This window comes from Centruroides vittatus, unplaced genomic scaffold (assembly GCF_030686945.1).
Source record: "Centruroides vittatus isolate TY-2023 unplaced genomic scaffold, ASM3068694v2 scaffold_324, whole genome shotgun sequence".
In the NCBI taxonomy this organism is placed as follows: domain Eukaryota; kingdom Metazoa; phylum Arthropoda; class Arachnida; order Scorpiones; family Buthidae; genus Centruroides; species Centruroides vittatus.
Window position 1 is genome coordinate 4,809,942 of NW_027122701.1, and position 22,909 is coordinate 4,832,850.

At 29.6% G+C, this 22,909-nt stretch overlaps 3 protein-coding genes across 4 annotated transcripts in view; 2 read left to right on the forward strand and 1 right to left on the reverse strand.

Annotated features, from left to right (window-relative positions):
* Nucleotides 1–6,789, forward strand: part of LOC136988171 (male-specific lethal 1-like 1) — a 57,403-nt gene extending 50,614 nt beyond the window's left edge. Inside the window, exon 8 of the mRNA XM_067286001.1 lies at nucleotides 6,649–6,789. Within this exon, the coding sequence (XP_067142102.1) occupies nucleotides 6,649–6,754 (106 nt within the window). The 3' untranslated portion in view covers nucleotides 6,755–6,789. The remainder of the gene's footprint in view (nucleotides 1–6,648) is intronic.
* A 3,303-nt stretch (nucleotides 6,790–10,092) lies between these two features.
* LOC136988291 (small ubiquitin-related modifier-like) lies at nucleotides 10,093–22,390 on the reverse strand. Its single transcript, XM_067286177.1, has 6 exons — nucleotides 22,337–22,390; nucleotides 22,196–22,257; nucleotides 19,602–19,652; nucleotides 17,151–17,228; nucleotides 15,516–15,587; nucleotides 10,093–10,860 (listed from the first exon to the last, which is right to left on the reverse strand). The coding sequence occupies exons 2-6, from the start codon at nucleotides 22,205–22,207 to the stop codon at nucleotides 10,777–10,779; spliced, it is 297 nt and encodes a 98-aa protein (XP_067142278.1). The 5' UTR covers nucleotides 22,208–22,257; nucleotides 22,337–22,390; the 3' UTR covers nucleotides 10,093–10,776.
* Nucleotides 22,391–22,625: 235 nt separating this feature from the next.
* Nucleotides 22,626–22,909, forward strand: part of LOC136988270 (tRNA (cytosine(72)-C(5))-methyltransferase NSUN6) — a 32,602-nt gene continuing 32,318 nt past the window's right edge. For both annotated transcript variants that reach the window (XM_067286130.1, XM_067286131.1), the window contains exon 1: nucleotides 22,626–22,871. In XM_067286130.1, coding sequence (XP_067142231.1) covers nucleotides 22,782–22,871 — 90 coding nt within the window. In that variant the 5' untranslated portion in view covers nucleotides 22,626–22,781. The remainder of the gene's footprint in view (nucleotides 22,872–22,909) is intronic.

A 22,909-nucleotide genomic window follows, 5' to 3' on the forward strand; every position in this document is an offset into this window, starting at 1 on the left:
CCAGGGCTATATGTGTCCTTATATGTAGCCCAATCCCCTACAAAAGAAAAGATCTTGCATACAGCACACTACACTGCTTCCAAGTTGTGTTTTACAATTTTAGGTGTACAGGGAGTGCAAAGTAGATATACAGTTGTTGTTATGGGAAAAAAAACATACAGGGAGAAAATAAAAAATTAAATGTATTTTCTTCCTATGTACAAATTAAATCACAAATAAGGAATACGAACTAATAAAAGATAATAGAAATAATAATAATGAACACCAAACATTTGTATTTCTACTTTTGCATCCCCCTGTATAAAATGTTAAATTCATAATGTATATTTTCTGAAGCCAAAATTGATAAGTCAAGTGCATGCTAAAATATTTAGGTGCTTATAATCAGTTTTATATATCTAAAAAAATATTTTTTAAATTTTTTGTACATTTTATAGAAAATCTGGAAAATTGAAAAAATTTTTTTTACAAATGTTTTTACAAGTTTCTATTTTGCCCTTTCTAACTTGGCACCCTCATGATTTGTGCACGTGGAACAGTTTGCTCCAACTGCTCCATGGTAGCTATACCACCATTATTAAGAAATTATTAGAAATTTATTGTATATTCTTGTGGAAGTATCTTTTTCAACTTTCCAGTTAACTTTTTGGGTGTTCATCTTTTTATACCTTCTTTTAGCCCTATTTCTTTTAGTTTTAAGTTTAGAAATTGAAATTGTATTGCATTAATATTGGTTTTGATTGATTTGCATGACTTCATTTTAGCCAAAAACTATTGGAAAGAGTGAACCCTGTGTAAGCACTGCCATGCAGAAATGATTTGATATTCTGTGACTTCAAATGTGTATTGAATTGAATTAAAAAGTCACCTGAAAGCTTTATGGATCTAACTGGCAAAAACATATTTTTTCACCATTTCATTGTTTTTTTTTAATCCTTATAGAATGAGTACAGCTTCCTGGCCAATGAGAAAGTGAAAAAACAAACATTAGTTTATCTCGATATTGTATTTCATAGTTTTGCTTGGCAAAATATAACCATCTGCATATAACCCTGAAAAATTGTTAGAACTGAAATAAAACCATTCCATAATCTGCACCAGCATATACCACACTTCTCTGAAGTTGTTGTTGGAAACACAAAACTTACAAGTAAAATGAATACTTCCATGCACGAAAAGCTAAAACTACTCAAACCTTTCACACTACGTTTCTAGCAGTTTTAATTCATAAGAACTGTTCTTATGAAACGTAGTGTGAAAGGTTTTGTCTTACTTAAAATAGAATACTTGACACAGAATTTTCTTACCTGCACGAGTGTTGACAATACAAATGATTGCTGAACAACAGAAAGATTTTTTATTGTTTTTCTTCATTTCAATTTTTTTTTAATCAGAAAATATTAATAAATTATAATAAATGCTAACAGGTATCCATTAAAATCGACGATTTTATTCAAGTAAAATACAATCAATTTTACTAATACATACTTTTTTATTAGAGATTCTAAAAAATTAAAATAGTTAAGAATCACTTATTTTTGAACTAAATTTTATTTTATTACTTTAATGAATTTAAACACCTACACTATCTATTTATGTCAAAAAAATAATGCAAAAAGTCTTAATTAATGCATAATCAGCAAAAAAGCAGGAATTCAGGTTAAGAGCTAGGGCAATGGGTTGTTCTAACAGTAAAAAAATTAATTGCTAGAAGTGCAAGTATTTCAATCAAAAATAGTTGTTGACCTCCTGGAAGAGAGAACAGTCAATGATGACTAATTAATATTGGTCTACTATTAATATTTGAAAATGATCCATGTTGGATAGGTGTAATGGCCCTGCACATGATTGAAGTTGCTAACCTTAACATCCAAAACACTTCATATAAAACTTGATTAAATAAAAGAAATCTTATAAAAATGCTAGAATAATTGCTTTTATGTGATGATAGTGTTTAAATTTTGGCAACAGATTGTATAAACTATGTGGGAAGTATGTTTTCATAAATATTGCATTTATAGAAAAATGATTGAACTGCAATTTGAAAAAATTGTAGACCCATAAATTCTGACTGTCATCTGCTGTCTGTCTGTCTTTCCTTAATCTCAAGAAAGGAGTTAGTTAGATGAAATTCCAGATCAGATGTGGAAAGCTTAGGGGCAGGAGGCCCAGATTAACCTTATATGAACTTCCAAGTTGAACTGGAAGCTATGTTACTTGAATTCACAATTTTTCCCTGAACAGAGTTAGCAATAGAGTCATGCCAGTCATCTAACAGGAAAAGTATGATGTACAGGGGCAAGACCCCCACTGAATTTAGAACATTGTGACAAAAAGTTGCAGCTTGGCATTGTGACGATGCCATAATAAATAATTGCTTGTTAGAATTAGTTTGATTCATTTGGTTAGGCAGTGCAACGCACAAGCAATCTGCCAAGGGGATGCATCTTGGGAAGATTTTTTATGAGAAGCTGTACCCTATTTAGGTGTTACTAATGTGAAGAAAACCCTGTTGCCATTCAGAAATGAAAAAAACCTGAGTTGTTAGATGTGGAAAATGAAATACTTATGTACTTACTATAGAATTTTCACAGGTTAAAACTTTTGATTCCATGCAGGCAGTGGTGATATTCGGTGGGTTCGCACAGGTTCGGCCGAACCCGTTGTTAAAATTTTCAGTTTTCCGAGCGGGTTCGCCCGAACCCGTTGTTAAAATTTTCAGTTTCCCAAACCTTGTTAAACACACGGAACATTTCTCAGTGGGTTTGTTTTTTTTAAAAAAATATATTAAAATATACGTATTATACTCTGTAATACTACTAAACTAGGGCCTTATATATACCCCATTTGCACCGAGCATTTCAATCTAGATTGTGAGCAAGGTCAGGGAGTATGTCTTGGTGCGATCTCTCTCGACCGTTTCAATCGAGGTTTAATCGCGATCGATTCAAGAGTGTTCTTGAAAGTAGATCCAGTCATAAGAGAGATCCCAGAATGCCACGCGTGTGAGACAATACAAGATGGCTGTGAAACACATGTCGGGCTATGGACAGCGAAAGAAAAAGTATAATATATCTCGAGAGATGATGACATGTGCCTATTCCTAGAAGCGCCATATTGCGGTAAAGAATTTCTCTGCCTTGAAAAAAAAATAAAAAGAAAAAAAAGGTCGACAGCTCTAAAATACTATTGTTACCTGGCCTTCTCCCATGGCTCGTTACGTTCTAAATACGCCATTGATTGTTAGATATATGGTTGCAAGAAAAGGTATTGTATTTATTTCTAGCCAAAACTTCCATTTCGTTTGTCGGTGATTGTCAGGGAAAAATTTTCTGTTAGCGAACCCCTTGTTAAATATTTCGAATATCACCACTGCAAGCAGGCAAGTGCTATATGCTAATGTCTCATTAATGATATAGTGCATCTATTTCTTACTGTATCATTGTCACAGTAATTAAGTGAATATAATATAATTTTAAATATATATATATCCTTTTTTGTAAGAATTACATTTAGTTTATTATTTTGTTAAATTTTTTGCCAATAGATGGTGCTATGTGTAAATCAGCAAATCAAATATAGACACAAATTAATTGATTTATAAAAATCCAATCAATGTACAATATTATGTAAGTTAAAAGAATGTGAATGTAACTGCTGAGTTTTGTAGTAATTGGTTGAATGGCCTAGGAGTGTATAGTGAACGAACAAACAAACATCCTCATTTATATATATATATATAAAAATACTTATTCTGTGTTTGAAATTCTGGCAACTGATTGTTTGAGCCTTCATATTCCAAATTAGAATGAATTTTATTTCATGTATATGATTATATATGTATATATTTTATAATTAATCAAATATTAGTAAACTGAAAATTGTATAAAGTGAGATATTGAACATCAATTTATTGCTGTTTTTATAGCTACAATTATATGTAAACATTTAATCACTGCAACTTATTCTATATCATCCTGATATGTGTATACAGTTTATAAAGAATCAACATGCATTGTCTTTTAAGTTGTTGGAATTGTCTTTGCACTAATAGAAACACTTTTTGTAGTTTGACAAATCATTTTATCAGCAACTTAATACTGAGATTTCTAGGATAAGGTTTTTTTATAATTTATGCAATAATGAACACAACCAATTGCTGGTGTAAAGAAAGAAAACATTTGTGCAGATATTGTTTTTTGTCAACTCCCGAGTTCTTCAGGTGAGACAAATGTAAGGTGACCAGACGTCCTACTTTTTAACAATTTGTCTCGTGTCCTGTGGCATTTTAAAAAAGTCCCGAGTTTTGGAAAGTTTAAGTTTATGTCAATTATGTGTCATAAACTTATGTCTTGTGTTTAAGATTTGTAAAGATAATTTTATATCACACTTATCAGTACCAAGGTGTGCATGAGCATCAGAAATAAAGAATGTTGTGCCGACAAAAGCCTTTGTGTTCGTGGCAAAGACAGACAGAAAATGGTTTGGGGCATACAGCTGCAGCAACAGAGCAGCATGTGTTCACAGGCTGTCCAAACGAGCAAATATTTTGTTTATTGCATGTTATGTGGCACAGAGCTCGTCTGTTGCCGCCTTAGAAAGATAAACCGATGTGCTTACTCTCGCTCGTCATTGTATCGTTCTATTGCTAGCAGTAGGACTGGGGTTCATTTTGGGTACAACAATATTATATAATAAATAAATTACAATAATAAAGCGACACTCAAGGCAAATTCGGAGGAAAGTAATACAAGTTAGTATTATTATTATTATTATTTAGAAAGAAATACATAAGGATTAAAATAATTGTTAAAATATAGTTTGTTATAGGCAACAAAAATCTCAACAGAGAATAAATGGTTAGAAATATTTCATCATTTTGAAACAAACTATGTTCCATATAATAATGCATAAAAATTGTGGAATACACACTGTCCTTATCAGGAACTAATGCTGCAACTGAACGCGTTTTTTTTCCTACCATAAATAATTGTGATTTATCAGATGTCCACACTTGTGGACATCTGATAATTTAACAAATTCTTGCAAAAAGTTTCATGACATTTTAAATGATGACAACAATCTACTAAAAAAAATTCACTCAACTGAGAAATATGCTAATGAATAAATGGTTTTTAAAGATTTATAATAGTATATATATTTATTATATTTGTAAATTTTACATATGTTGAAATTTAAAAACATATTATACAATACAATTTTTGCATATTTTGATGATAAAATTTTGTTGCTCTAGAACAATTTTTTCAACAAGACAACCACTCCCCCTGTCAATTTTGTCCCACTTAACCAATGTTAAAATCTGGTCACCTTAGACAAATGGTTAGCTGGTGGAACATCGTTTGGAACAAACATGAATTTATAAAGTTTTATATTTCTTTTATAAACCTGCATTTGTTCAGAACGGCATTCCGTTGACTAAGTTTGATGCTATGCAGCACAATCTGTCTTCAGTTATAAAGCATAATATACCTAATGCGCTTTTTGAGTTTTGGAAAGGATACATGCTGTACAAAAAAAATTTGTAATGTGTTTGAAAATTTTTAAACATTTGATGTGTTTGGGGATGATGTTTTTAAAGTTCCATTCAGGAAGTTTTGAAGTAAAGAATACTAAATGTACAGGTCACTCAAAAGTTGTCACTGAAGAAAAATCACAGGAAGAAATTGTTGAAAATTGAAGACCACTACCAATATATATAACTAAACACATCAAAAATGAAGCAAAAAAAGCATTGAAACAAGAGCATTATGCGAGAGTGTAAGACGATGGGTGCACAACAGATTGCATTTATGCTTCAAGCACATTTTTTCATTTTGTATGCTGTTCAAAGTATGAGGTATCCCTGTATTTGATTAAAGTTAAGGACTTTTATTTGATAATGCAGAATTGAAAATTTTAATTACATTTCCTTCACTCTTAAAATAACTTAATACCATGTGTGTATGTTAAAATGCATTATAAGGTTAACACTATTTATTTTTAATCTGAATTAAAAAAATGCAAATATATTTGAGCATCAAACACAAGACTGTGTTATTTATTAAACACTTGGCACTTTTCCACCTCTATTAGTTGACTAATAGAGGTGGAAAAGTGCCAAGTGTTTAATAAATAACACAGTCTTGTGTTTGATGCTCAACATATAAGAAAACACGGTTTCAAGAATATTTAAATTGCAAATATATTTACTGAACATGAAATATTTTATAGAAGCAAATAAAACAAAAGCACAATAGTCTCAGAAATTAAATAAAAATCTTTATTGCATTCATTCAAATGTAATAAATGAAAAAACTGCTATAATTAAATGTTTCTCAAAGTTCCAGTCAGTAGTAAACACACATTATTTTTTGGATGTTGTCATTTACAAAAAAAATTCCAGCCATTCCGATGACACAATCATGTCATCAGTGCATTGTAATGAAGGTCACATTACAAGATTGCATCAATTGCAGTGAACATGTTAACAAAATTAAAAATATATTTTAGCTTATTAGTCTATTAAAATTTTTAAGTTTAATACTGAAATTGCTAAATTATCCTTAATTTGTTGATTTATGATAAAACTGTTCTGATATTACAATCATTATTGGTTAAAGAATATAATTTTCTTTTTCTTAACAGTGATTTTAACCTTCCTTGGTTTGAAGATGATGAAAAGCATCTCGAAAATTGTGATATTCAGTCAAAAATAAACAAAAAGAGTCATACCAAAAATGAAGATACCTGAGAAGAATAAGTGATACATCAATAATTCAATAATGATATGAGATTAGGTTCAATCAATTTTTTATGTACGAATCATCACCACAGTTTAAACTTCGGTATGTGAACCACAGAATTGATGATGATTAGCTTCTGTACATTCAATATTAATTTAAACAAACATCTTTTTGCACAAGTACCTGATCTAGATCAAATATAGATGCATTCAGTCATAAGACTCACCAATAAATGTTTATTTAATATATTATATTAATATAAAACAAAAGCAGCATTGGTACTTGGGATTAAATACTGTTGCAAATGTAAATTCAGTCCAAAATTATTAATTTTGATTAAGAAATAAGCTATGTTTTCAACATTAAAAATTATAAAGTATCAATTGTCATACAATCAAAAATCATGAAACTTTTTTATGAATTCATAAATTGTAAAAGTAAAATTTTTTAAAAAACCAAATTGTTAATCTTATGATGATATCAGCAAAAAAATAAATATTTTGATTTCACTTTATCAAATAGTTTGTCATTTATAAAAAGATTTACATTATAACTACATTTATATTGATAAACCTTCATACAAAACATTGCACACTAACATATTGCTGTTGAATGAGTGTTCCTAACACTTGGAGTTACCTGTAGGATGTGTAATCTAGAGGTATCTGTTGTGTTGCAGTTTATCTTGGAAAGAACACAGCAAGAATCCTGAAACTCCTCCCCTATAGGCACAGTCTAGACCAGTTATTCCCAAAGTGGGTGAAATCTAGGGGGCAATGGAGGCATGGTACTGAATGTGACTATAGGTGAGAGTTGGGGTCGCTGACCACCTTTCCTTTCCTCTGTTAAAACGTGTAAGATGAAACATTGCATTTAATGGTTTCCAGATATGGAGAACAATGTATGTACAGTAAGGACACAAAGTTAGAGATTTAGAGAAAGGCTTGGAAATATTCTTAGAAAAGCTTTTCTCACAAGGGAAAATGGGTTGGAGCATTGGATAGAAGTTTATGGAACCAAGAGGGCAATGGCTCAAAAAAGTTTGGGAATCACTGGTCTAGACCTCTAGGATGAAGTTTGGACATTTTCCATAGATTAATATGGGACTTCATTGAAACACACAATGATCATTATTAGTGAAAGTCCCATTTGCAGCACATACTGATGTTTTTTGTGTGATATGGTAAGTTCTAGAACTGAATTTAGGATATATTAAATGTCTTTTATCACAGATAATACAAAATGGCAACTAATCCATGTAACATTTTAGAACAATGAATTCTTTGCTCTAGAATGTTAATATTCAAAGTCAACTTGTTCCAGAGGACATTCCAGCTTTCATTCTTCTTTTCAAAAAATGGGAATTTGTTTCTGTTCTGAAGAAGGTTGTTGTTAAGATGACCAAAAACATTTGAAAATTAAAATTGTAATGCATTTCAAAGGTTTGAGTAGTAGTACTGTGGTTTAAAACAAGTGCAGTTTTCAGAGAAGTTCTTATCATAAAGACTTAATGATTTACAGTAATACCCCGAGTTACGTAACATGCAACTTACATAAATTCGTTATTACGTAAAATGTAAATCTCAAAAATTGGAAGAAAATCTGAGTAAAGTAACATTAATTTTCCAAAGAATTATTCTATTCCAAACATTCATTCAATCTATCTCCCTTTCGCACTGTACTGATTTATTACTGTACTTTATTGCTCTGCTAATCCTTTACATTTGATCTAATTGTATGTATGCAAGCATACTGGGCACTCTTTCTTGTAAATAAATTTTATACAAATACATAATAAATAAATACAGTATTGAGTTATTAATTACATAGTTATACTTAAGCAATTTACAAATTAAACTTATGTAAAATTTGCATTATGTAAAGGTCTACGGTCTGTATTTCTTACATAACTCTGGGTATTATTGTATTGGGAATATCATTTTTTTCTAAATATTAAAATTATTTAATAAAGATATTTCTAATTATCAGCAGAGACCTTAAACTAAGAAAAAGATGTTTGATGTATATGTATCTGGTTTATTAAAGCACTAGAAATAAAGCCCATTGAGCTTAATACAATGGGCATCTAGGAACCATAAATATAATCAAAATGTTGTAGAAATGCCTGAAAGATATTGGAAAATGTGATCTCCTTTCACATGATAACCCAGTACTTTAAGCAAATTATTTAAAATATTAGTGTGATTAAATATTACTTTGTGTTTCTGGCTTCATATTATCATCTGTATAAATACTTACTTTCAGGTAGCCAACTGTAAATTTTTATGAAGGAATGTTTTTGCCCTGTTAAAAAGCTGAATCTGTCCTAAAACAGGATGAAAATGTTCCTTCATGAAAATTTAAACATGAAAGCAAGCAATGAAAGCAAGCATTTTTATACAGATAATAAATTAGTGTCATGTTGTGTAAAAAGTTCCTCAATATGTATTTAAATTTAAAATAAAAACAAAAACAATTATTATATAAATATTTCCTTGTATACAATGTTGTTCTTAAATATTTTATCACAACCAGGAATTAATTTGCCATCAACAATTTTCATTTTTACATCATGGTATTGTCCTATCCAAGGATAGGGCAAGAGAGTTGTTTTTGACGAAAGCAGGTTTGGATAAATAAATACCAACTTTGTGGAGGGTTCAGCTTTTACAATTTGTTAATAGTCATAATAAATTCTCATTTTCATTGCAAGAAATGAGTGGTATGAATACTGTTTCACCAATAGCAGATCTGGTCAAAACTTTGGCTTAAGCTGTTTCACAATTAATCATATACTAAATAATCTGTATTTGGTATTCAGATTCCAAAGTAACATAGCAATTACACCAACTTGTAGCATGGCATACTTGATGGAGTTTGGGTTATTTAGAACTCAATTAAATCATAACTAAAATAAGATGTAGTTTCACAATCTGAAAGTTTCAAAAGTTGCCAAAACTTTCTTCCTATAAAATTATTTACCTAGTATGTAAATTCAACATAAAAGGCAACAGTATTATATTATTTATATATGACATTTGAATTTCAATTTCTAAAATTTTTGGGAATTGTTAGCATTGTTAGTCTGCGTGGTGCAGCACACCACAGATTGCCTCTTATAAGATGAACTACTTTTACAATTTATACTTCAGAACTTGTAACAATGAAATTTAAAAAGTGAATTCAAGTTACTCTCTTCAACCAAGAATGTTAAACCAAGTATATAAGCAAAATATTTATTATAAAATATTTTAAAACATTTCATAAAATGAATGCTCAAGTCTTAATAGGAGCATTCAAACATTTGAGAAGGAATTATGGTAAATTATTACAAAATGTCACTTTTAATTTTTTTTAGAAGTTTCAGAAAAAGACTTTTGGAATATTTTAAATTTAAAAATACTTTAAATGAACAAAGTTACAAATTAAATAGTAAAAATACTTTTTGTATTTCTGTCAGAATTAGCAAAAGGTAAGGAAAACAAAATCACACAGGAACTCTTTTTGAGTTGAAAAAGTAAGCTTATTTTCTATAATTTCATAGGATATGCATTTCGGACTTGATGCTCCTCTTCGGTTCTAATATTATAGTGACAACCGGAATAATAATTATTAAAACCATGGGTAAAATAAATAGAACTGTACAAATAAAATTACTTTGGTTAAATCATATAAAATTAATTTTAGCAGTTTTAATTGGTTTTTAAGGTTTTTTATGTTTTACTATCTTTTTAATCAAAAAACTTTTTATACATTTTATGAAATTATATTTATTTTTACAGTTTTACTTATTTTACCCATGGTTTTAAATAATTTAGTTATTCCAGCTGTCACTATAATATTAGAACTGAAGTAGGCATCAAGCTTGAAATGCATATTCTTTTAAATTATAGAAAATAAACTTACTTTTTCAACTCAGAGAGAGTTCCTGTGTGATTTGTTCTCAACAGCCACCTTGTGCTAATTCCAAAGGAAATACAATGAATTGAGAGAACAGTAAGTAAGCAATCAAGTACTAGTAAAAATATTGTCATGAACTGCTATCACAAAAGTTATAATTTCCTCCAGTTTGCTCTTGGTATACTTCTATAACATCATCATTTTCCATTTCAAGCTACATAAAATAAAAATAATACAAGTAAATAAATTTCAGAAATTTAGATGTATTTATGATTTAAAAAGTAAATAAATATACATGAAGTTTTTATTCTTTATAAAAACAAAATACAATTTTCATTCTTTTTGTTTACAATAATTAGAATATCTGTATTTTGTCTGCATTAATTGTTCGCTTAAGAATTCAAATATTGACTTAATCAATGAAAGAGCTTGGATTAGCGATTGGGCTAGAACCTGGCTAATTAACTATTAAGATATTACATAACCTGGACTAAAGGCAGTTTTGCTGCCATCTTGTATTATATTTAATAATTATAGATTAAATTAATTTAGACTATTCTGAAAAAAAAGATTGATCCAAAGTGGGACTCAACCCTGTGACTTCTGCTTCTTATGCAGATACTTTGCCAATTATTCTACTTAGACCTTCATCCAATCATTGCTTCAAGAGTAATTAATTTATGAAATAATCATACAGGACAATTGATGATGATTATATACCCATGACCATTTCTGGTTCTTGGCAATCCATCTGCATAGCAAGCAGGAGTTGCTAGTTCAGGTCAGGTTCAATATCTGTAATTAGTCAAGTTCTATAATTTGATTACTAGCATAATTTGGCCTTGATTTTCTATACAACCCTTAAGTAATAGATTATCAAAATAATCAACTTTACTTTTTAATATTTCTTTCTACCCCACAAATCTTACCAGAAAATTTTTTCATGCTATTGTGGATTTAGCTAGTCCAAAATAGGCTACATGGATGAAGGAGGCTCGACATCCAAGTCAAATTATCCAAGAATATTTTCAAGGATCTGACCCAGACTTGAGTCTAGATCAGTTGTTTCTCAACTGCTAGTCCACGGTCCAGTGCTGGTCTGCAGAAAAATAATCTGTCTGTACTGATGCTGACAGTTGATTGTGGGCAACATTTAAATAGTAATCTAGAATTACTGTACATACTTTGTTACGTACAGTAACTCTAGATAAGCATATATAAGTAATAAAATAAGCACAATTCATAGTCACATATAATTACTGATGCATATAAAATTACCCATGATTTTACCAGACCACAAAGAAAAAAAAGGTTGAGAAACACTGGTCTAGATCACTCAAAATGATGAGCTTATGCTTTTACCACTTTTGGTTTTTTTTTAATATTAATAATCAAAGGACATATCCTGATAATAATCAAATGATATCAAATCCAGTTTTAAGTAATTTATAATTACTTTTCGATTTCGTTACATTTTATAGTGTTTAATAATAATTTAAAACAAACTACATGCATTAAAAATATCCCTCCCCTAAGATTTACTTCTGAATCCTTTCAGCTCACATATAACAATAACAGAAGAATGGAAGGAAGAAAGTAAATAAGATTATAGAAAACAATTTCCACTACCTGCAGACTGATATTAATTATAAATGATTAAAGAAAATGTGTAATTAAATTTAAAAGTTAAATTACTACTAATTAATATCATAATTTTCTACCTTTAATCTGCAAATCATGTATAACAAATTATGTGACATTTGTGACAAATTATTTTGTTGTTAACAAAAACTTGAACCTGTAGATTAGATGCAGGAAATTATGGTAATTCACCCAGTGTTGTTTTCATGTGGGTTTTTTGCAGTACATCTTTCACTATAGCTAATGTATAAGTGTGAAATGCCATCAATTTAAACCACTTCTTTAATAAATAGTCCATTTTTCTTCAAGTTGAGATATTTAAGGGTTTGCATTTCAAATTGATTTTAAAACAGTGATAGTCTTCTAGGTTTGCCCATGTTTCTATAAATTTAAACACAGTCAAACTTCCATATTATGATCTTCTACACAGCAAATTTCTCTGTATAATGAATTTTTGCATTGTACACAGCTCTTTAAGCCAAAAATACAATTAAAATTGCTTTTAAATAACTAAGTTAAAAAAAATTTGTTGTATAGAAATTTAAAATTTGTAAGGACTACTGATCATTAAAAGTCGATTACTCCATCTGGATCGAGTCAAAATTTACGTTCAATTTCAGGTATCAATCTGTAAACCCCTTGTAAAACTGTCCAGGTATGAGAAATATTGGTCATTAGCTTTTAAAACCATGATATAATCTGCTGCCCATGTTGCTATTGGTTGTAAAGAAAGGAGAAAGATGTTATATGTCAACAAGGGCATTTGGATGAAAACAATTTACAATTTGAGTTAAATTTATTTATTTTAATACATAAATACTGTAATACCCTATTACACAGTATTTTTTAGTAATACTGTAACTTATAGTTAACATGTTTTATTGAAAAACAAATTACTGTACAAATTTTTGAACAACCTAAAATACATCCCTATTCACTTCATAATACAGTACTGTATTGCACTGAACAGTATAATGGATTAACTTTGTGCCAATTTCATTTACCCTACCTTCTCTGAAAACACATTCCTGTTATAAAATCAGGGCAGTCTGTACAATATGGATATCTGACATTTTTTATTGTGTACAGTACAGTGTTTAACTGAGAAAGCAGCAGGTGAGATGCATCATATCTAAATTGTTTTACATCAGGGATGTCAAACTCAAATTCCTTGAGTGCCAATTTTTTGTCTTGAGTATGGCAGTGGGCCAGATGTTTTGAGCTTTGTAGCCAAAAATTTTCAAAAAAGTAGCCCAAAAGTAGCCAACTCAAAAAATTCCTTTTTAATAACCCACAATTTGACAATAAAATAATAATAATAACCATTTGTACTTTTCCAGCAATAACTTTAATCACAGAACAAACATTTTCAGCCAATTTACAGGCCTGAAGCAGGTCTGTAAACTAATTGGAAAATAAGCATTGCAAGACTCAAAATACAAGCATAAACTGTAATTTACTTAATATGTTGAACACACTCATTTTATATGCAAAATAGTGCAAATTATGCAATAAATGATCTTGCCAATACAGACTTTAATTTTAAATTCAAAAGATGAAATACAGAAAACAATGTAAACAAAAATTAAACACAGAAATACAGGGTGTCCAAGAAAGATCTTTATCATTCTAAACATTAACAACAAAAATACTAACAGGTGAAATGAAATGCAGTTTGCTGCAAAAGAATGAAGAAATCTAAGAGTTTTTTCTGGTATCAATTACCAGTTGTGATAAGGAAAGAAAATGGCGACTGCTCAAGAGAAAGCGCAGTGTGTATTGTGGTTAGCTGAAACAAAATCACCGATAACTGTGCAAAGAAATTTTTGCCAGATGTGTACCATAAAGACCCACCAAGTGTGCCTTCAATTTATGCAAGGATGGAGAAGTTTAAAAAGACAGGAAATGTTGACAGGATACAATTAGCAATCCTCACTGTTACACCGCAAATGTTAAAAAACACTTGGGGGAAATCGAGTACAGACTCGACATTGTTTGTGCTACTAACGAAGCTCACGTACAGCTACATTGAAGGTACTGTAAAAAAAAACTCTTAGATTTCTTCATTCTTTTGCAGCAAACTGCATTTCATTTCACCTGTTAGTATTTTTGTTATTAATGTTTAGAATGATAAAGATCTTTCTCAGACACCCTGTATATCAAAATTTGTCTATGAGAGTTCTCAGAAACATTAAAATGGAAAAGTTGCATTTCAATTCTATTTTAATTTCAGGTTTGAGAGTAGACAGTTCCTATACTATAGTACAAAAATTCTGTTAATTATATTTTGAATCTTTTAAGTATCTCTATATTCCTTGTGGAATATTGGCTTGAATTTAGAACACACAAACTTGAATTACAGTGTTAATTCATATGCCTCTATGTCCTTATTTTCTACAATTTATTAAATGTTTGTCTATGAGGACTGAGCTTGCTTATTAATAGGACGTATTGCACTGGTGTTTTGGTTTTTGCAATCGAGGAAAAAAACTTATTCAGAGAACCAAACAATCTTTATTTTCACCTTGTATTATCTTCATAGACAAATATTTAACAAATTGAATTACAGTGTATTTGGAGTTTACAGTACTAAAATGCTAATTTATACATGTATTCGAAGATCCCTACAGTAACTGTGTGTAGATGTTTGAGTGATATACTGCAGCAATCTTGTCCGGCAGCAAAAAAGATTTATTAAACCATCAGGTTTATTTATTAACCATCAGGTTTTTGTTCAAAAAATTGAACATATACAAAATATTAATGAAAATCTAACATAAATAAGCAAACACTGAACATGTTTAAATATAAACAATAAAAATTCTATATTCAGCCATATCACGGTATGCAATGTCAAAAAAAAACAAGCCAAAAGAAAAGAAAAAAGTAACAAAATAAGTGTCACATTATGTTGTAAAGATCTCCAAACAAGATTTCCAAGTGCTCAATATTGTGTTTATCAATAAGATATCAATATAGTATTTGAAAATCTGGATGGGTCCGGTTTCAATGCATCACTGTATTTTCTGATGTGTTTTTATGTATACATGCAGAAAAAAAAAGAACAGAAAAAACAACTATTTAAACAATAATTATTTTGGTCTCTAAATTTTACATATGTAAAGGAATATTGTTTTTTTACATTAAAATGTATAAAGTTAAATTATCATCTTGTCAATTTTTAAATATAAAAACATTAAATGGCCTGTATGTATATAAGTAAATTACCTGTTTTGGTGTTTCATCATCATTAATTCGTCTTCCATCAAAAAGAAATCTTAAGGATGTCACAGGTACTCCCTGTAATAACCAATTATTTTGTCAACATTTCAATCATTTAAAATTACCCTAAAATATTTATAAAGGGTGTTTTTTTAAAGGTATACAAATTTAAAATGAAATAAAACATATAAAAATAATGTTAATAGCCATGGTGTTGGCTTTATTTAAAAGATAATTTTATGCCATTAGTGTTTAAACATGATTTCAGGCATATGGGCACCATGGTTGGCTCGAATGAAGCGCAATTGGGAAGTCCAATTTTTGACCACTTTATCGAGCAACTGGAGCTGTATATCAGCAATAACATGGCAAATGTTGACTTCCAAGTGGTCCAACGTCTGTGGTTTACTAGCACAGACTAGTGACTTCACATATCCCCAAAGAAAGTAATCCATAGGTGTGAGATCACACGATCATGGAGGCCAGTCCACAGGTCCATTATGCAGTCATTGAATGTTTCCCACAATAAATTGATGATGTCACACACTGTGTGACATGTTGTGCCATCTTGTTGAAACCAAAGCTCTGCCACATCAATACCATTCAACTGAGGAATGAAGAAGTCGGCAATCATGGCTCTATAGCGCTCTCTATTGACAGTAACATTCTGGCCAGCATCATCTTTAAAGAAATATGGGCCAATGATTCCACCTGCCCATAAAGCACACCAAACAGTGACTTTTAATGGATGTAAGGGTCTCTCAACAAAGGCTTCTGGATTTTCTCCACTCCAAAATCAGCAATTCTGCTTATTGACATAGCCGTTCAACTAAAAATGAGCCTCATCACTGAACAAAATTTTGCACAGAAAAAGAGGATCAAGCTGAATATTGTTTTCGGCCCATTCACCAAATGTATGGCATGCATAATGGTCACACGGTTTCAACTCTTGCACAAGCTGGATCTTGTAAGCTCGTAAGCCAAGATCTTTCTGCAAAATCTTGCGCAAAGTGGATGGGCACAACTCCAATTGCTATGCACAATGGCAAATCGACTCATTTGGGTCCTCTTCAACACTACGCTCCACAGCAGCAATAACTTCTGCGCACTGTATGGTGTTTTTGTGGATGCGTATTATCAACTAGCGTGTGCATGATGTGAAAATGATCCATGGTTTTCTGAATAACTTGCTCGGATGGACGATTATGTTGACCGTAAAATGGACATAGCGCACGGTAAGTTTGGCAAACTGAACTGTGATTCTCAAAATAAATTTGCACAATTTGCAAGTGTTGTTCTGGCATAAGTCTATTCATGGTGAAACGGCAAAACATACTGACCACAAATCAACTGTCAAATTGACAGTCACTAAATTTAAATTAAATTAGAAACAATGTTGGCAATTCAAAAGTTTTGTTTTTGAATTGCCAACACTGTTTCTAATTTAATTTAAATTTAGTGACTGTCAACTAAACCTCTGGAAACACTGTTTCGTTGGCATGTTTAAACACTAATGACAAAAAAATCTTTTTAATAAAGCCAACACCATGGCCATTAACATTATTTTTACATGTTTTATTTCATTTCAAATTTGTATACCTCTAAAAAGAAAAAAAAAAAACCATTAAATCATATACTTACCACTCTTTCACTATAAGATTTCTTTAATTTCCCCATTTGAGTTGTCATTTTCACTCTAAAATGTATTTCATTGTTATCCTAATAAAAGAAAACTTTTATAAGAAATGTGAAATGTCATTACAGATGATTAAAATAAATTTTATATTGCTGATTATTTAGCAACTCATGTTGCTAAATAATCAGCAATAAGCTAAAGGATATCATGTTTTTAATTTATCACATTTATGATATACAGTCAAACCCTGTTTATATACTTTTCAGGGAAGTGAGAAAAACATAAAAGTAAAACTACTTTTGAATTGATTTCAGACTGAATATAATTGTCATAAAAGTATGGTATGACACAAATTGACACTGTGCAACTGAATTGATATGTGTAATTCTTAACAAAAGTTTCAATTTATTCATACTATATGTATAATATATTTGAACAATATATAAAAGAACAAGCAATTATTTATTGTGACATTGTCACAATGCCAGGTTGCAATTTTTAATTGTATTATTAATTTATTTAATTTAAAATCTATGCTTTCCATCTCAAATTAGTAGTTTTGTGCCCCTGTAAATCATACTTTTCCTGATAACAACAATCATGCAGATTTAACTCCATTTTGGAAAAATTTTTTAATTGAAATCACATGATTTCTGAGGTAGACCAGAAGTCTGTTATATAGTTAATTGGGGCCTCCTGCTCTATGCTTTCCATATCTGGTCTCAACTTTCATATATATATAACATTGTTCCTGAGATTAAGGAACAACAGACAGCCAAACAGATGACAGTGGGAATTTATAGGCTACAATTTTTCAAATTGCAACCCAATAATTTTTCTATAAATGCAATATTTATGAGAACAAACTTCCCACATAGTTTATACAATCTGTTGCAAAAATATAAACACTTTTATTATCACGTAAAAACAATTATTCTTGCATTTTACAAGATTATTTTTTAATTTAAACTAGTCTATAAAGTCTTTTAGACTTCAAGGTTAGCAACTTCGATCACATGCAGGGCCGACACAACCTGTCTAACACGGATCACTTTTAGAATATTAATTAATGGTAGACCAATATTAATTAGTAATCATTGACCATCCTCTCTTCCGGGAGGAAATCAAAGACTACCTTCGGTCAAATTACTTCAACCCCCTTCCGCAACAATCCCTTCTTTCTATTGGACCAGCAGTATAGTGGCATTCAAACAGGAAAATTACATAATATGAGGTTACCATCCACCACAAAATATGTTTCAAGTGATTTTTGAGTGCAGAGTTTAAATATTTGGTCTGTTTTCTGCAAAATTTGATTGGTTGGCAGATTACCATTTGATGTTTGGCTGTGAATGGTACAGTTTCTTTGAGTTAACATTAGGAAAGAATGTAATATGTGAAAAAATTTAAGATATCATATTGTCAATTGCTGTCTACTTAACCAATGAAATTGTGCCATTTGGTATTGTCAAAGTATTGTGATAAATGTGTCAATGGTAAGCTGAAATAACCAAACTCCATATATGGTTTTCATTTTAATGTTTATATAGTATAGTGTAGTACTTGATTTATATAACTACAAAAGTTATCTTAGGTAAGGATTTATCGCACCAAGTGACCAATCTAACATTTTAAAAATTCTTTAAATTCAAATCTAACAGAATTTAAAGAATTTTAAAAATGTGTTAGATTGGTCACTTGGTTTGATAAACCCTAAGATAATCTTTGTAGTTATATAAATCAAATACTATAATCTAATATAATAGAAGAGTTAGAAGTACAAAATAATCTATTAATCTTCGGTGTTATTTTTTGCCCAGGCAATTCCGGACTCATCTGCTAGTTTTATATATTTCAATTACATTCCATGCTTACATGCATAAGGAACAATTTTGAAAAATGTTCTTTACCATTTGTATTCCATTTTTCAAATAGTAGCATTCTGTTCTCTGTATATGATAATATTGCCTGAAGAGGACAGTTATAAACTGTCAGAAGTATGGTATAAATAAATCTTTTCTCTACTACTGATAGACAGTTATGTTGTTAATTTTGTACAAAATCAAAGTTTGCATATTTGCATGTATGATGAAAATGTTTTCAGGTTTTATTCCAGAAGATTAAGCTGAATTTACAAATTGTTTTCTATTCTTAAATCAATCTGTTATACTATTAATAAATTTACCATGCTTATAACATAAAATCAATTTTTTTTTCTAAACTAAAAATATGAAATTTTACAGAATAAGTATCAAACTATATTTTTGAAAAGAATCAGAATTGAAAATTGTATAAAAACAAAACTTTTTAATGGAACTGGTATCAGTATCAGAACTGTTAGAAATTTTAGTATTGTTTCATCACTTAATCAAATACTTTCACATATCAATTTACACTAATTATCCAGTAATATGTACTCTAAAATTTATATAAAACACTAAAAATAAAAAACTTACCTGTCCAACTACTTTTAACTTTATATATTCTGAATCATTACTCTCTCTATTCTAAAAAGTAGAAAATTTTATAATTAGAATTATCAATTATGGTCAATTGTATTAAAAACATTAAATGTTTTTGCAAAATATTTACCCAAAGCAAATAAAAGAGAGAGATATATTTCAACAACAAAGCTAGAGAGAAATTCAGAACATATTTTTGCAAAGTTTTTATTTCTTAACATAAAAACATTAGAAAAACCAACTTCTATTCTGGTATAAAGTTTTTGAAAATAATTTAACTCTTTGAATTATTTAGCAGTAATAAATTCTAAATATATTTGTTACATAAATATTTTTTAATAGTTTGATATTGTGTATAAAGAGAATAAGAATCTCAAAGCTGAACTGCAGTGAATTGCAAATAGAAAATAAACAAATTTGCATTTTCCACTTACACTTTCAACAAAGAAATTTGGCTTTAAAAAAATGCTATCATATAATGAAATGTAAAATCAGAATATCTTTTACATATATCAGAAAATATAGTAGAAAGTTAGTTAAATTAGTCTTAATTGTATCAAAATTCATCTGAAAATCTAGGCCATTAATATGAATTAACATTGCTTCTCTGGGAGAAAATATAAAAAGCTAGAATACTTTGTTTTCTTTGTTAATCAGATACAAGAAATGTTAGCAGAGATAATTTATGGGAATGTGAGAAATATTAGCAGCAGTAGTTAAGCAGGAAGAATCCAAGTACAGTAGACCCCCTTATAACATGGGTTGATATAAGATGGATTCGTATAACACGGTGAAAAAATTGCGATTACGTTCGTATAACATGCTAAAAGAGGCTCATATAACACAGTAAAAGAACGAGACAGATTGCCACGGCCGACTCGTGTCTCGACAGGACTGGTCAAATCTGGACCAATAGCAGACATTGCACAAACTGTTGAGTTTAAACGAGCAGCAGACCTACTAAAAAACATTTATTATTCAATGGCCATAAAAATTATATTTCTATTAATGATGTCTCCAAAGTTCAGCTAATTCTTCACAGAAAGAATAACTTATCAGGAAACGTGTCGCCATTTAATGAGCCGTTCCGTGACAAGAAGACAAGCTTAAGCAATGGCGTCTTCGAACGGTGCACACTCGGTAAGTATTCATACAATTTTTTTGTTTATAGCGTAGTTTATATAGATTATTCTCAAAAAATTATACATGTTTTGGAAATGTTTGAGTCAAATTAGTCTAGAATCGATTAATTTTATGGAAGAAAACCTTTCAAACAGCCATACCTCCTAAGCTGCACAAGTGCTGGGCTGTGAACAGCTCATGTATTTATAAAATCTAAGTGACTCGTACAACATGGAATTTATATAACACAGAACGTATCTACCGTGTTATAGGGGGGGTCTACTGTACTTTTTTTTTTAAATAAATAATAATAATAAACACTTAAATTCTAATAAATTAAGTCCTTTTCACTTGTATTTACTAAAATGCTTTTCTCCATTTAATTTTATGAAACAGATTGGCAAACAAAAATTAATTTTGCATGTTTATTATCAACAAAAAATATCAAAATCTATTTAATAATCAGCATTAAAATATGCATTTTATAGATAAAAATTTTATCTTGAAAATCTTCACTTATAAACAAGTATTTAAATTAAAAATGCTTTCTCCGAATGTATTTTTTTAATGGCTCTTAAAAAAATGTCTTTCCATCTGAGTAAGAAGAGTAAAAATTTGACAATAAAATTTTTTAAAATAAACTTTGTAAGCAATTCAGGTATTACTCAAACATTTGTAATTGTTTTATTATAACATGCTCAAATTATAAATGTGTTGTAAAACGTCTTTAATACATAATAGTTCATGTAAATTATTTTTTTTCGTAAAAGGTTATAAAAAGCACAATCATCTTTGTAGATAAATAAATAAATCACTGCTAATTTCATGAAGCAGAAATAATCTATTATGGAATAAACCAGTATTAATTAAACAATGGGATAGTTATACTAATTTACAATAAGAATTTTACAGTGACTTCATTTTTTTGGGACATTATAACATTATTAATTTTGAATTTGTTCTAATTTATATATTCTATACTACACTTTTGTGAACTGTTAATTCTAATCTGAAAATGGTCAGATTTTGATTAAAAAAAAAAAAAAAACTAATAAAAAGTCGACTTCCTGAAATTGGAAGCGATTTCTTTTATTACTTTTCGATGAAAAATATTATTCAGAATAAAATGTGATAAACCCACGTGTTAACCCGACTTGTAATATTTATTAATTAATATTATACTGTTAAAAGTAACTGTTTTTTCTTGTTAAGAATCTTTACAGCTTTGGTGTTAATTATGTTTGAAAACACGTGGAAAAATGTTCAAATTCAGATATATCGTGAAAGATCGTTTTCATTGTACCGAATAAAACGCCATTATATTAATCTAACTTTCATTGACAAAGCAAATTGGACAGCCTCCAAATAAAATAAAATAAAAAAAAAGCATAGATTGATCATTCAAATTGCTCACGTGCGACTAAATGGACAAATAGAAATTGACAAATTTGAACTTAACACATTACCTGTTCTGACATGATTTGATACTTTCTTTCGAAAAATTTAAACGGAATATTAATCAAAATGTCTAAATAAATTCAAGCAATAAATTAATTGAAGATTGACTTAAAAAAAACTTAAAGTAACTCTTTCGAACGATAAATTTCGTTTGAAAATATCTTTCCCGATCGACCGTTAACGCATTTAAACTAAAGCTACACAGGAATCAAAAGGAAACAATGATTAGTAAGCACCGAGAAGATGCGATACTATTTATTTTATAAGCATTACATTTACAAACGGCTTCTTTGTTTTTCTTTTTTTTTGTAAATATATAAAAATTTTCCGTGGTTTTTATTTATATTAAAATTACTATATTTCGTAGCGACATGCGCAAATACGTAATTGAATGATGTGATGTCATCGATGACGTCGCGATTGTTACGTAGCGAGTGTTTATGAAAGTAGTAGTGTTACGTAGTGTAAAATGTGGTGCCGATAGAGAGACAATAGCGTGTTGTTATTGATGATTAAAACTTTTATTTTATTTGAAACGGTATTGATGTGAAAATATGTAGGCGTTAAAGTATATCATTTATAAATCGAGCGATTATGAATCCGGAACAAATGGTTATTAACTCGCCGTTTGAAAAAAATCCAAAATTGAAAGAACAATTAATGCAAGATCTATTAAAGGCGAAGGTAATGCAACTCTGTCAACCATTTAGTTTATTTTCAAA